We start from the raw sequence: 13,100 nt of genomic DNA, 5'->3' as shown, positions 1-13,100 counted from the left end.
GGTTCCTGAGATTATCATTAGAGGAGAGAGCAGAGCAGAGAGCAGAAGGAGGCCATGTGGAGTAGGCCAGGAAAAGCAGCCAAGATGGCGGAGTGCTGAGTGAGATGCCAGTTTGTGTAGAGTTTGTATCTGGGATAAGGAAGGAGATGGGGAACTGAGGAGAATAAGGCTGGTGAGCTAGAAACCTTTGATTCTAGGAAACTCGGATAAGTCAGTGGCTTTGTGAGCACTGAATGTGAGTGGGTTTTGGAGCCCAGTGTGTGTTACTTGCCCGCCGGGTGCAAGCTAGGATTAAAGACTATGGCCCACCAGTTTTTGTCTCCGTTGTTTCTTTACTGACTGTCCGAATCCAATGCGAACCTGCATAGGCCAGAAGGCTGCTGTGATAGTGGCCCTGGCCCTGGCTTCTGGCTTTACAATGGACTTCACTTTTTAAAAGAGCTTGTCTATTTCAAGTTCATCCTTGCTTCCAGAATAAAACCCTTCAAGAAACCCAGCAGAAAACTTGAGATACTTATCACGACACCTTTTTCTTGATGGACCCTGACATCCAAGTTTACCTCTCCCACCTCTTAAGACTTCTAGAGGCTCTGTTCAACTTCTTAGCACAGGTAGAAGGTCATACTTACTATTTTGCACCTCTTCAAATTTGTGCTGCATTGATGGCTCTCTGATACCTTAAAATAATGTCTTATATAACCTTTCCAGGGATTCTAGCTCTTCTTGATAGGAGCAATAGGCAGAAATTCCTTTCTCAGTGTGATTTTAATTTGCATTTCCTTAATTATGAGAAAGTAAATCATCTTTTCACATGACTACAGGCTATTTTTATTGATTTTCTAATGAACTGTGTTGCTAAATTTCCTGCTTAATTTTCTATCAGATTCTTGACCTTTTTATCTTTATTTTAGAGTCTCTTTTGTATTAAGGATATTAACTCTTTGTCTATGACAAAAGGTATAAATATTTTTCATCAATTTATACTCCTTTTTAAAAAGCTTGTTTATGAGATTTTTTTCATTTTTAGTGAGTGGAAAGGAGGCAGAGAGGCAAACTTCCGTATGTGCCCCGATCAGGATCCACCCAGCAAGCCCACCAGAGGATGATGCTCTACCCATCTAGAGCCGTTGCTCCATTGCTCAGCAACTGAGCCATTTTTTTAGTGCCTGAGGTGGAAGCCACAGAGCCATCCTCAGCTCCTGAGGCCAACTTGTTGGAGCCAATTGAGTCATAGCTGTAGGAGTGGAAAAGAGAGAGAGAGAGAGAAGGGGAGTAGGAGGCGTAGAGAAGCAGATGATTGCTTCTCCTGTGTGCCCTGACCAGGAATCAAACCCAGCACATCCACATGCTGGGCCAACTGGCCAGGGTCTAATATTTTTTTCAATCCAAAAGTCAAATAGTTCCATATTTTGGTTATTACTTCTGTGTTTGGAGGCATAATTAGTGAAGATTTTCTGCTCTCAGGCTTGGAGAAATCCATCAATGTTTTTCGGGTTCTTTTTTTCCCCCTGTAGTTATGTCTTTACAGAATGTGTTGATGAACAATTAAGAAATGGTGGTCCTGGCCCTGGCCGGTTGGCTCGGCGGTGGAGCATCGGCCTGGCGTGCGGGGGACCCGGGTTTGATTCCCGGCCAGGGCACATAGGAGAAGTACCCATTTGCTTCTCCACCCCCCACCCCCTTCTTCCTCTCTGTCTCTCTCTTCCCCTCTGGCGGCCGGGGCTCCATTGGAGCAAAGATGGCCCGGGCGCTGGGGATGGCTCCTTGGCCTCTGCCCCAGGCGCTGGAGTGGCTCTGGTCGCGGCAGAGCGATGCCCAGGAGGGGCAGAGCATCGCCCCCTGGTGGGCAGAGCATAGCCCCTGGTGGGCGCATGCGGGAGTCTGTCTGACTGTCTCTCCCCGTTTCCAGCTTCGGAAAAAAAAAAAAAAAGAAAAAAAAGAAATGGTGGTCCTGGCTGGTTGCCTTAGCAGTAGAGTATTGGCCCAGCATGTGGAAATCCTGGTTTGATCCTGGAGGAGGGAGGGGTAAACTTGGATGTCAGGGTCCATCAAGAAAAAGGTGTCGTGATAAGTATCTCAAGTTTTCTGTTGAGTTTCTTGAAGGGTTTTATTCTGGAAGCAAGGATGAACTTGAAATAGACAAGCTCTTTTATTTTTTATTATTTTCTTTTTGTATTTTTCTGAAGCTGGCAACGGGGAGAGACAGTCAGACAGACTCCCGCATGCGCCCGACCGGGATCCACCCGGCACGCCCACCAGGGGGCGATGCTCTGCCCACCAGGGGCGACGCTCTGCCCACCAGGGGGCGATGCTCTGCCCCTCCTGGGCGTCGCTCTGCCGCGACCAGAGCCACTCTAGCGCGTGGGGCAGAGGCCAAGGAGCCATCCCCTCTTTTAAAAAGTGAAGTCCATCAGCTTGGTTTCTCCAGACTGATGAGTGTGCAGTTTGGGGTCCTTTAGCTAGTTCCTTTCCTAAAGGCCTCCACTTTGAAGAACAGAGGCTTTGCAATATTGTACTCACATACTTTCTTATTTTACCTTTACCTATGCCAGGATAAGATCTCCCACTATTTGTACCTTCTATTTTAGGCCTGGTTGCAGCTGCTGTTTGGGGCAGAGATAAAGAAACTGTTTACTGTAGGTTGCTTAATAAATAATGAGGATCAGAATAAAGCTCTGTGATCAACTCCAAAACAAAAACTGAAGTGCAACTTTTAATCAATTCAGTTTCTAATAAATTTACAGTTCTATGCTCTTACTTGTTTTTCAGAAATAAAAATAAATCCTTTCTAGGAAAAGATTAAACCACCCATACCCTCAAGTTATCACAACAATGTTTTACACACAATGTCCAGCATTTTAAAAAAAAATTACCTGGAATTCCAAATGAATAAGCATGGATTACTGAAAACCAAGATAATAACACAACAGAGACGTAGGTTTGATCCTGGTCACGGCACACCGGAGAAGCAGCCATCTACTTCTCCACCCTTTCCACTTCTCTCTCTCTCTCTCTCTCTTTCCCTTCCTACAGCCGTAGCTAAAATGGTTAAAGCAATATGGTTCCAGGCACTGAGGATGGCTCTATGGCCTCACCTCAGACACTGAAATAGCTCCCTTCAGAGTAATAGAACAGCCGCCCCAGATGGGCAGAGCGTCACACCCTAGTGGGCTTGCCAGGTTAATCCTGGTCCAGGCGCATGTGGGAGTTTGTCTCTTGCCTCTTTGCCTCCCTGCTTCTCACTTAATAAAAATTAAAAAAGAAAATCCACTTTCTAGAATTTGCAGAGTGAGAAAAGATAGGATATGGTGTTAACTTCAGTTTCAAGTTCTGTTTTCCCTTCTTCATCCTCAGTAGCTAATGAGAAGGACACAGTTCTTTCATGTTGTCCTTGAAGGGCTCGGGAGCCTAGGATTCTTTCTTTTTCTTTCTGTGTTATCCTTTTGTTTCTATATTGATGTCTCTATACATGCACGTCTAATTCATAATTCTCTTCCTCGGAAAAGGATGCAAAAGCTTGTCTGGTATCTTCACTTAAATGATCAACACTTGAAACTTCAAATCAAAATAGCTTTCTTTACCTTCCTCAGATCTGTTCGTTTTATACATCTTCAAGGACTGACCTCCCTATAACCCATTCACCCAGACTCAGAGATTGGTCACCTTTGAGTCATATTTCTTGATGGTCAGTAAATCATATAAGAGTACAAGTTCTATCTTTGAAGGCATTTTTCTTTGAAGAAATTAGAAGTTGTTATCTTTTCTATCCTTTTTTCTCTCTCACTCACAGGCACACCAAACTTAACATACTGCAGTCTTGAAAAGTACTCATGTAATGAAAATGAATTTAATCTTCTGTTTAAAAATGACAGAAATAATTAAAACTCTGAAATTATAGATTTCAGCACATTGTCTGGATGTGTATTGTATTTTCAAATGCACTGGCTCTTCAAGTTATGAAAACATCTAATGGACATATAACTAAGAAGAGGATATTGACTATTGGGCAAATTCCCCTTAATAAAAGATAAAAAATTCCCTTACTGCTACATTAAAGTGTGCTTTATAGCTTCAGTCACAGCCGATGGATGACATACATGCCTTCTGATGTTGTGCAAACAGAGAAAAAGCCCAACAGAAATTAACCGCAGACCGATTTTCAGCAATCCAAAATGGCAGCGTCTGAGAGGTCTTTTTAGGGAAGCAACTAAAGCCATTCATTTGTGTTTAAACAAAACAAGTAAACAACAACAAAAACACTTCAGAGCCAGGAAAATGAATCTTTCTGCTTTCAAGCATGCCTAAGGCAAAGTAGGATTTCTTTTTTCTTTCTCTCTTCAAAGATTAGGCTACATAAACTCACATATATACAAATTTTCCTGATGTTAAATTGTAGGCTGTTCTGATTAAACCAAGTTTCCCTGCATTCATGCTACCAGGCTTCTAATTTAAAAAAATTGTATGTGTATGTATGTGTGTATGTGATTATCTCACAAATTAGAGAATTTACAAGATGACAGCACTACAGCATTCCAGCAACTCAAACCACTATTTCCTCCTTTAACTTTTTCTGCAAAAGAAGTTGAATCCCAGGAGTACTCTTAAATTGAAGAGGGCAATGGAGGGTGACAGAACAATTGGCGGTCAGACCACTCTAATTCTCTATTAATCAAGGGACCATCTTCTCTCATTCTTTCAGCTCAAGGCGAGGGGTCGCCTAGAGTTTCTGTGAAAAGTGAGGGCTTCTGCAGCACAGAAAATGCGACAAGTCCTGATGGTAAGGTTCTGTGCACGCTCGACTCATGCAGCCTGCAAATCTGGTACATGGTCTCTGTGTAACCTAGGATTAAGGGAGCTATCTGTTCTATGAATCACCATGTTCAGTTAGCACAAGGTAAAGTTCAAAAACCATTTTCTGCTTGGAATTAATAAAAATCGGCTGCCTTTTTAAAACACGGACTCGGGTTCCATTTAAAAAAACATCATGTGCGTCAGTGTAATCGTACCTCGCAAAGATGAGGCCACACGGGGTAATTCCAAGGCTAAACTGGACTGCATAAAGTCTAGCTGCTGAACTTTACGGAAATACCACTTACTTCAGCAAAGAAATGCTTGTTCAGCCGTTACCCCAGTGACACTTTGGAGCCTGAGCTTGAACTCAGGCTGAGGTTCTTCTTGGACCTTCATTACCTTACTTCGTCACTTCAGTTGTATTGTCCAAAAACCTACTGAGTCTTTAAAAGCACCCTAGAAATAAATATACAAAAACCTTTCTTTATTCACATCTCATTTTGAAAGCATCTGAAAATTCTCAGTCCTGTGAATATGAGCATACCCTTACTCCTGCTGTGAACCCCTTTGAAGTTTCATTAGAAAAAACTACTATTGGAGTGCATGTGATTTAATAAATATGTAATTCCACTGCCCCACAGAGCTTAGGAGAACCAGAATTGACCAGTGCAACTGTTTATATGTATCTTGCTGTTTAAGTTATTTTAGAAGGAAAAAAAAAGCAAATTACTTTGAGTTGATAATGACCTTGGGAAAAATTCAGCCCCTGGTGTTTTTATAGAGAGTTCCCTATAGTACTGTGCATTTTTCCTGCTATAGCCCCTTTTACACAAACTGATTGTTTTACTCATGGGCATACATTATCTAGGAGATAATGTTTTTAAATACCAAATCCATCCATTAAAAGCAACCTCATGTTAGTCTTGCTCAGTTGAACAAAACTTGCCCAGCCTGGTTTTGCCTCTATAGACATGGTTCCTAACCAATTTTTACAAAGTATGTTCTGAAGAACACCAAGCCTATACAATGCTCATTGAATAAAAAGGAAATACATGTGGGAAATGCTAAAGTTTTAGTCCTTACTTGGAGATTCACTATGTATATTATGGGCTCTCAGAAGTCTCAGCTGTAAAGAAATTTATTAACATGGTTTAAAGTTGCTTTTCCCAAATGTATTTGATCATGAAATGCTTTGTAGAGTAACATACGTTAACGGGTTTGGGGATGAGTGTCCCTTGGATTAGAGGAGGAAATAGAAAAGAGATGCGCTACTGTATTCTGTTCTGCATGCTCCCACACTGAGATGGCACGCTTTCAGTAACTTGTAGACCAGGATTGCAAGTACACGTAGTATTCTCTTTCTATAGGTAGAATAGGTCAGTGTACACCTGGGTTTAGAATGAGCTCTCACATCATTAGAAACCCAGGTTAGTGAGCAGGTAGGAACAGGGACCTGCTTTTAAAATCGTCCTCCTTGAGAGAGAATTGGGTGAGATGCCACACGATGTCATTCCTTTTTCTGATCTTCTCTGGGGAGCGAAAACCAGTATCTGCCACTATTTTACTTCAGTCAAACTTTCATGTTCAAGAAAAAGTGATTTGGGGTGTTGATTTTGTGCAGATAAATAAAGGTCACCCAAATATGAAAACACAAAGGTTACTTATTTAGAGCTTACAAAAGAGTGAGCCATTATCACTCATGCTTGGCCAACTCAAAGGCAGCTGGGGAAGTGGGAAACCTTTATGGTTAACAAAAGGGAAGGCTCAGTGCATCCTCTGATTGAGGTTGTTGGCATGGGGAAGTGAGACTTGGGCCAACTAGAAGTGGGACATCTTAAGCGATTGGTTAGGAGTCAAACTTTGCTTTTCCTGGCTGGTCCAATGTTGAAAGCATGAGGCAAGATAAAGGGAAGCTGGCTGTCACTGACAATTCTGAGCTAATTGCTGCAAAGGTTGTGGTTTGGTTGTCCACGCTGGTTGCTGCAGAAGTGTTAAGTCAGAATTCTATTGTTATATGCGGTCTGGCCATTGTCCAGTTGTATATTGTCTCTCAGTTTATAATATAGGCTTTGATGCTTTAAAAATATCAACCTAATTAAACCAATGACCCTTGAAAATTTCCAGAGTGATCACTATGCCTGCTCTTGGCTACTTCTGAACAATGGCAGTAATTATGCATTCTATTTATATGCAAATGTCCACATAGAACAATACACAGTGAAGTAAAAGCACAGGTTTGTTTTATCATTGCTGAGTGAGCTGGTTAGATGTTTTATTTTTCTATTTAAGGGGGCCCACTGCCTGCTGGCAAGTTTATAAGGTCTGTTTTGGATTTCAAAATTGAAAATATAGCAAAACAATGAGGCCTATTGACATAAGCCTTTTAAAGGGAGCTGCTTACCTCTGCACAGGTCATGATCTCTTTTGCTTTATTTTCTCTTTATTTTTATGTATCTATTAAGGCCTTTGAATTTACCTAAGAATGATGATAAACATTCCCAAACCTTCAACCCCCAAATCTGCTGTGAAACGACAACTTAGATTCGAGAGTTCATTAAAGAGGCAATTCTGCCCTCCTCATCCCTCTCCAGCAAAGATCCACCGGAATGGTCTCAAAATCGTAAATGACTGAAGATGAACTGAAAAGAGGAATAAGATAGGAAATCAGAAAAGAATCCATTTATAAACCAGTTGAAAGTGTCTAAGAGATTTGGTTTTGGTAAATAGTTAACCTTTTTGTTTTCCTTTCCGGTTATAGTTGAAATGAATAGTCTGGTTGACAGTGTAAATGACCCAGCAGAGAGTCAGTAAGAAGATTAACTAATAGGTAAGTTGCCCCTGTGGTGGGATTTTCCATTGATTAAACCGGCCAGAGGAACTGTTTGCAAATGGTGTATTGGATTTCCCTCTGCTCTGCCAAGTCTTACAGCATGGACCAGGCTAAACTTTAAAAATCTTGATACCAAATAACACAGTGTGCAGAGCAAGGGTTACCGTAGAAGCTTGCCATCTTTAAGAGGAAAAAAAAAAGCCACAACATAACCAAGTCGTGCAGTACTCTGGTTTTCTGAGCTTTGACAAGAAAAAAAAAAAAAATGGTTTTCCATTCATCTCCCCACTGGCCTCCTGGAGTGATTAAATTATTTCAACAACACCAAGCTGATTCTGAAGTATTGCTTTTCCAGAAGTTACTGGCTAAATTGTTTTAGTATTTATTTTTATAAGTGTAACAAACTAAACCTTTGCCCTGGAGAATGAATAAAGGCCTTTGAGTGTGTTAGGGCAGCAAGAAACCTATCTTGTATTCTAACCTCTTACACTGCTACCTGTGGACATGTGTGTCTCTGCACAAAGGTTTGTTGAGTTGAAGGAGCCTTGGGGAACTCCCAAGGAAAATAAAAGTCTGGGCCAGACTATATTTAGGAGTTTTCCCAGACCAACAGGTTAAATTTCTCAGCAGAGACTGAAGTATAGATAGAATGATATGTGGTCTGTAACTCTTTTCTGTATCTTGAGTGCTGGTGCGAAGAATTAGAGGAAAGAAGTCAAGCTTGCTATTCCAATTTTTAGCTTAAAATATCAGCTGTAAAACAAACAAACAAACAACAAACCTATGGCATAAAGGAATTGTGGTGATCCAGTGTAAGACACAAATGCGTTGACCCTGTTGCTCCCAGCACCTCTCTGGACTCCCTCTGTCTTCCTGGTAAGTCTCTGCACTTCCCCAGAAGGCCGTCTCTTGACGTCTCTATACCTGTCTCTTGAACTCCTGCATCACAGCAGAACAAAGTTTGAGACTAAAAATACACGCACACCTGTCTTTCCCATCATGATCCTGAACATCATTTAAAACTAAAAATATAGCATTTGCATAATGCATGTATAGCATAGAACTGCTAAAAATTATATACATATGCAAACGTGGTCTTATGAACGTTTCTCCTTTTTTTATTGGTAACCTCATTCATGTATTTTAAATATTCCCCTGAACTGCAAAACTGATAGGATGGAGAAGTTTCCACTGAAACGTAATGAAGAGGAGCTAACCCTGAGCATCGTAGACACGAGTTCTTCAGCATTGCCTTACTGTTGACTCCTGTTTTGGCAACAAACTGTAGATTTCTTGCCTAGATTTTTTTTTTTCTTACAGACACTATTATTTTCTTGTGCGATCAATATCTAAATATGGTACCAGGAAAAAAATCTGTGTTCCTTGGTAAATGTCAAAATATTTTCCTTCACCATAAATGCCAATTTATATTTTTACTCAAATGACTTAGTTTTCCAAACAAAAAGTTCACAATCAATTTAAGGATGTTCAGTTCCAGCAGAAGGTTGCTTGCCTGATCGACGAAGTATACACACTTCCCATACAAAATTATTTGATGTCACCAGAATGCTCCTCAAACTACAGTGAGTTTTTTACACAGTTGTCACAGAGAACAGTATGACCCGAGGAGCTTGTCTGAGTCCTACAGAAATATTTACACCATTGGGTTTGTAGAGGTTTTCTGGTGGTTTAATAGAAAAAAAGAACTTCACCTTGTCTAACCTGTAGTGGCGCAGTGGATCAAGCATTGACCTGGAACACTGAGGTCGCTGGTTCAAAACTCTGGGCTTGCCCGGTCAGGGCACATATGGGAGTTGATGCTTCCTGCTCCTCCCCCCTTCTCTCTCTCTCTCTCTCTCTCTCTCTCTTTCTTCTCTAAAATGAATACATAAATTAATTAATTAAAAAAAGAACCTCACTTTGAATTCTGTGTATAAGACCTTCAAGGAAATTGAAGAACTACAGTGAAATTAGGCTAGAATCATAAAGTTCAAAGAAATAATACAAAAATGTTTTGTGTTATGTAATTTATTATTGTAAAAATATCAGGGATATTATAATACCAGATTGAAGTGTGTTTAAGAACTATGCATGTTCTTTATATACGGATTACACCTCATTTGAAAAATATAAGAATATAAAGTGTATGGGCTCTCGTAAGGCATGGTATCTTTTTAGGGTTCTCTCCGGGGAGATCACAGCAGATATGTAATAAGTAAGATCTTATATTGATGGAATAACCACCAATGACTTTCTCAAATGAGCATTATGAAAACTGTAGTTATTATTATTTCTATGTTGAGCTCTGAAAACAAGAGTGTGTGAATGGTCCCAGAAAGGGGGGGACACATCAATTCAGGGTTAGATTTTTAAAAGAATACTTGGAAGAATTGGGTTAATCATCCTCATCAGCCGAAGCAAGTTGTCAATGTGACATATGTTTATTAAGGCAATGATTTATATGCATATTCAAGATGCCATGTGCCAGCAATTACATCTCAGACACGCACAGTCTTTCGATAGTCAAACAGAATGTTACTGGGCCTGTTTGGAGATGAGACACGTTTACACGGCTGAGCCACAGTCCCTGCTTATCCACAGTTTTGCTTTTCATGGTTTCAGCTATTGGCTATCAACTGTGGTCTGAAAATATTAAATGGAAATTCCAGATATTTTGAGAGAGAAAGAGACTATGTTAATATAACTTTCACTACAGTATATTATTATAATTGTTTTATTTTATTCTTATTGATGTTACTCTCTCACTATGCCGAATTTATAAATTAAACTTTAACATAGGTATGTATGCATAGGAGAAAGCACAGTCTATATAGGGTTGGGTAGTATGGGTTTTAGGCGTCATCTGGGGGTGTTGGAATGCAGACAAGGGGCAAAAACTGTAGTAAACTGATATGCCTTGCTAAGTCTGTGAAGATGGGTTATCTTTCTTTGTTTATCTAACAAATGTGTTCTCCTCGTCTTTGGCAGGGGCACAAGATGAAGCAAAGGAACAAAGACATGGAAGTAAATGCCAGTCCTCAGCGACACAGCCTCCGCTGGCCCTGGGGAAGAGGGGAGACCGCCATGCTGGAGCCGAGGGAGGGGGTGGGGGGAGGCAAGTACCACGGAAGGACGGGGATCCTTTGCTCTCATTTCTCCAGCTGCATTTTGTTCTGTTTACCTGCAGAAATTAAAAAAAGAAAAGAAAAGAAAAGAACTTTGATTTGGTGGGTGACCCACACTTAGGCATCTTTCAGGCTCCCTCCCTGTCATTTCTGTTTCTGCTCTTACAGCTGCGCCCCAGGGGCGTGGTTTGCGCTGACACGTGTCTCCTGCGCCATCTGCTTTCTTGGTTATTTCGCAATGCGGTGGACAGTGGTGTCTTCAGAGAAAGGAAGGAAGACAATTGTTTGATAAGCTGCAGGCTAAATTTCAGGAACCACCAGGCCCAATGTCAGTATCATCCACAGGCAAAGGAGGCGGGATAGAAAATGGGCAAAACCCTCAGAACACTTGAGAAAAGGTCAGGAGGATGAATTGCAAATGCTGTTTTCTTCAGGGATTCCCAAGTGCAGCTTACATGTGGGTAATGGGGAGGGCGGCAGCAGGGCTGTACCCGGAGCAGGGCACAGAAGGGCACTGAGGGGCACTCAGGAAGGCCACCTCCACAGCTCCTAGGTCTCTCCCAACATCAGCAGGACAGCAGGGGTGTTCTCCTTTGACACCAGCTTTTCGCAGAGCTTTCTGGGTTGTGTGGCCTTTACCAAGGGCTTCAGCATGGAGTGCCCACTGAGTTGTGATTCTGTGTTACACCTTAGGAAGGGATGGCACTTTTCTAGGTGTTTTAGTGATGAGGGGGAGCAGCTGCATTTAGGATCCAAACATATGCCTGTGAAACTAAAAGTCCCACTTGAAATTTCTCTTTATATCCACGCTTTACATAAAAGATCATATTATCTTTACCCCAGGTGTGACGGCCCACAGAGCAGATTCTCACTTCAAGTTAAAGGCAGTTAAAGGACTTGCTTGCAGTTTTGGTTTCCTATTGCCTTTCAATGGTGTGATTTGCCCATCCCAAGTCCAAGACTAATATGATAACCAGCCCCCTCTCTCAGCAGAGTATGCCCTTTAAGGGCAGCAGTGGCACTAACGAGACACAATGCCAGCAATACATGGGCACCGTGGTGAAGGGACCAGAAGAAGTCAGAAGTTGTCACAAATGTCTATCCCAAGAGCTACCATGAACAACAACCCTCATGTGGCAAGATGACCCCTTCCCACAGGCTCCCCGGGGTCCTGAGACCATTTCCTTGTATTTGATGGAAACTGTTACCATTTCTCCCATGTCTTTTTGAATCTATCGTCCTTAAGAGCTTTAGAACTGTAAGTTATATGTTTTTTCTTAGGAAAGGTGAACAAAATAGTAGATCAAATTGAATATTTCTAAAATAAAAGGATGTTCTGCTTTCTAAATGTTCCACATAATTCTTCAGTTTTGCTTTTTCCTCTATGGAAATTTCAGCTTCTTATCTTCCTGTGACTTTTGTGTCAGCCTTTCTGAATTTGTGGCCTCTCTGCATAGCTTATTTGGTATCCCAGCATCAACAGCAAGTCATATTTCTGCACATATGATCGGTTTCTTAACATTGTGTTTTTTCTAAAAACCTCTCATCAGTTGAGCAGCAGTGCCGTGTGACCTCATGATTTCAGAACGTGGCCATCTCTTTTTCTGCCACGTATTCTACAGTCCTCCACTGCACTCAGGCATTGCTTTCTAGAAAAAAAAAAAGGAAAAGAAAGAAAAGACTCATTTTAAATAATTCAATAAATGATGCCACATCAATACTAATATTTTTTATATTTTATGTCATCTTTAACTTAATTGAAAGTCGCCATCCTTCTTGTGAACTCCTTGGCCAGGGCAGTCTGCCAGAGGCACGCCGCCCGATGACTCCCAAACGTTAACCCTCCCCATGCTCAGCAATGCGCTCCAGCTCAGAACACATGAGGGAGAAAAGAGAGGTGGAGACTTTTAGTGGGGGAAAATGAAAGAGACCTAATATCTCTGGTAGCAACAGTTGGGACTGGAATTATTTCAGCCCTGGTGTTCTCCTGATCATCTAGGGCAGCCATTTAATTCATTCATTTTCAGAGTGGGGGAGGGGAGGAAGTCGTTCTCCATCTGAAAACTGGAAGTCAAGCTCTGAGTCCAGGAAACTAAGACGTGAGAAGTAAATATCATCAGCCCCTCTCCTTAATCTGTATAAACTTCATTGGATAATTCAATTGTGTTTTCATTTTTGTTTTCTTATGCTTTTGGTTGCTATTGGGCTATAAGATTTTATGCTTGAAAACAAATAATGAAGTTAATTTCCATTTTAATAGTAAAATATTAAAAATCTAGCCATGGGCTATACAATAGAAAATTGGAAAAGCTGATTGGTTCTCCTATACATGAATTCTGGATGTCAATTTTCAG

General features: G+C 41.2%; 1 protein-coding gene across 4 annotated transcripts in view; it reads left to right on the top strand.

Annotated features, from left to right (window-relative positions):
• The window catches only part of MACROD2 (mono-ADP ribosylhydrolase 2), a 2,059,933-nt gene extending 2,047,136 nt beyond the window's left edge, over window positions 1-12,797 (top strand). For all 4 annotated transcript variants that reach the window (XM_066387117.1, XM_066387118.1, XM_066387116.1 and 1 more), the window contains 3 exons: window positions 4,700-4,777; window positions 7,550-7,618; window positions 10,610-12,797. In XM_066387117.1, the coding sequence (XP_066243214.1) occupies window positions 4,700-4,777; window positions 7,550-7,602 (131 nt within the window). In that variant the 3' untranslated portion in view covers window positions 7,603-7,618; window positions 10,610-12,797. The remainder of the gene's footprint in view (window positions 1-4,699; window positions 4,778-7,549; window positions 7,619-10,609) is intronic.
• Window positions 12,798-13,100: the final 303 nt, after the last annotated feature.

This window comes from Saccopteryx leptura, chromosome 5, assembly GCF_036850995.1.
Source record: "Saccopteryx leptura isolate mSacLep1 chromosome 5, mSacLep1_pri_phased_curated, whole genome shotgun sequence".
NCBI lineage: Eukaryota > Metazoa > Chordata > Mammalia > Chiroptera > Emballonuridae > Saccopteryx > Saccopteryx leptura.
Note: the sequence above shows the minus strand (reverse complement) of the source record. Positions and strands in the feature narration are given on the sequence as shown.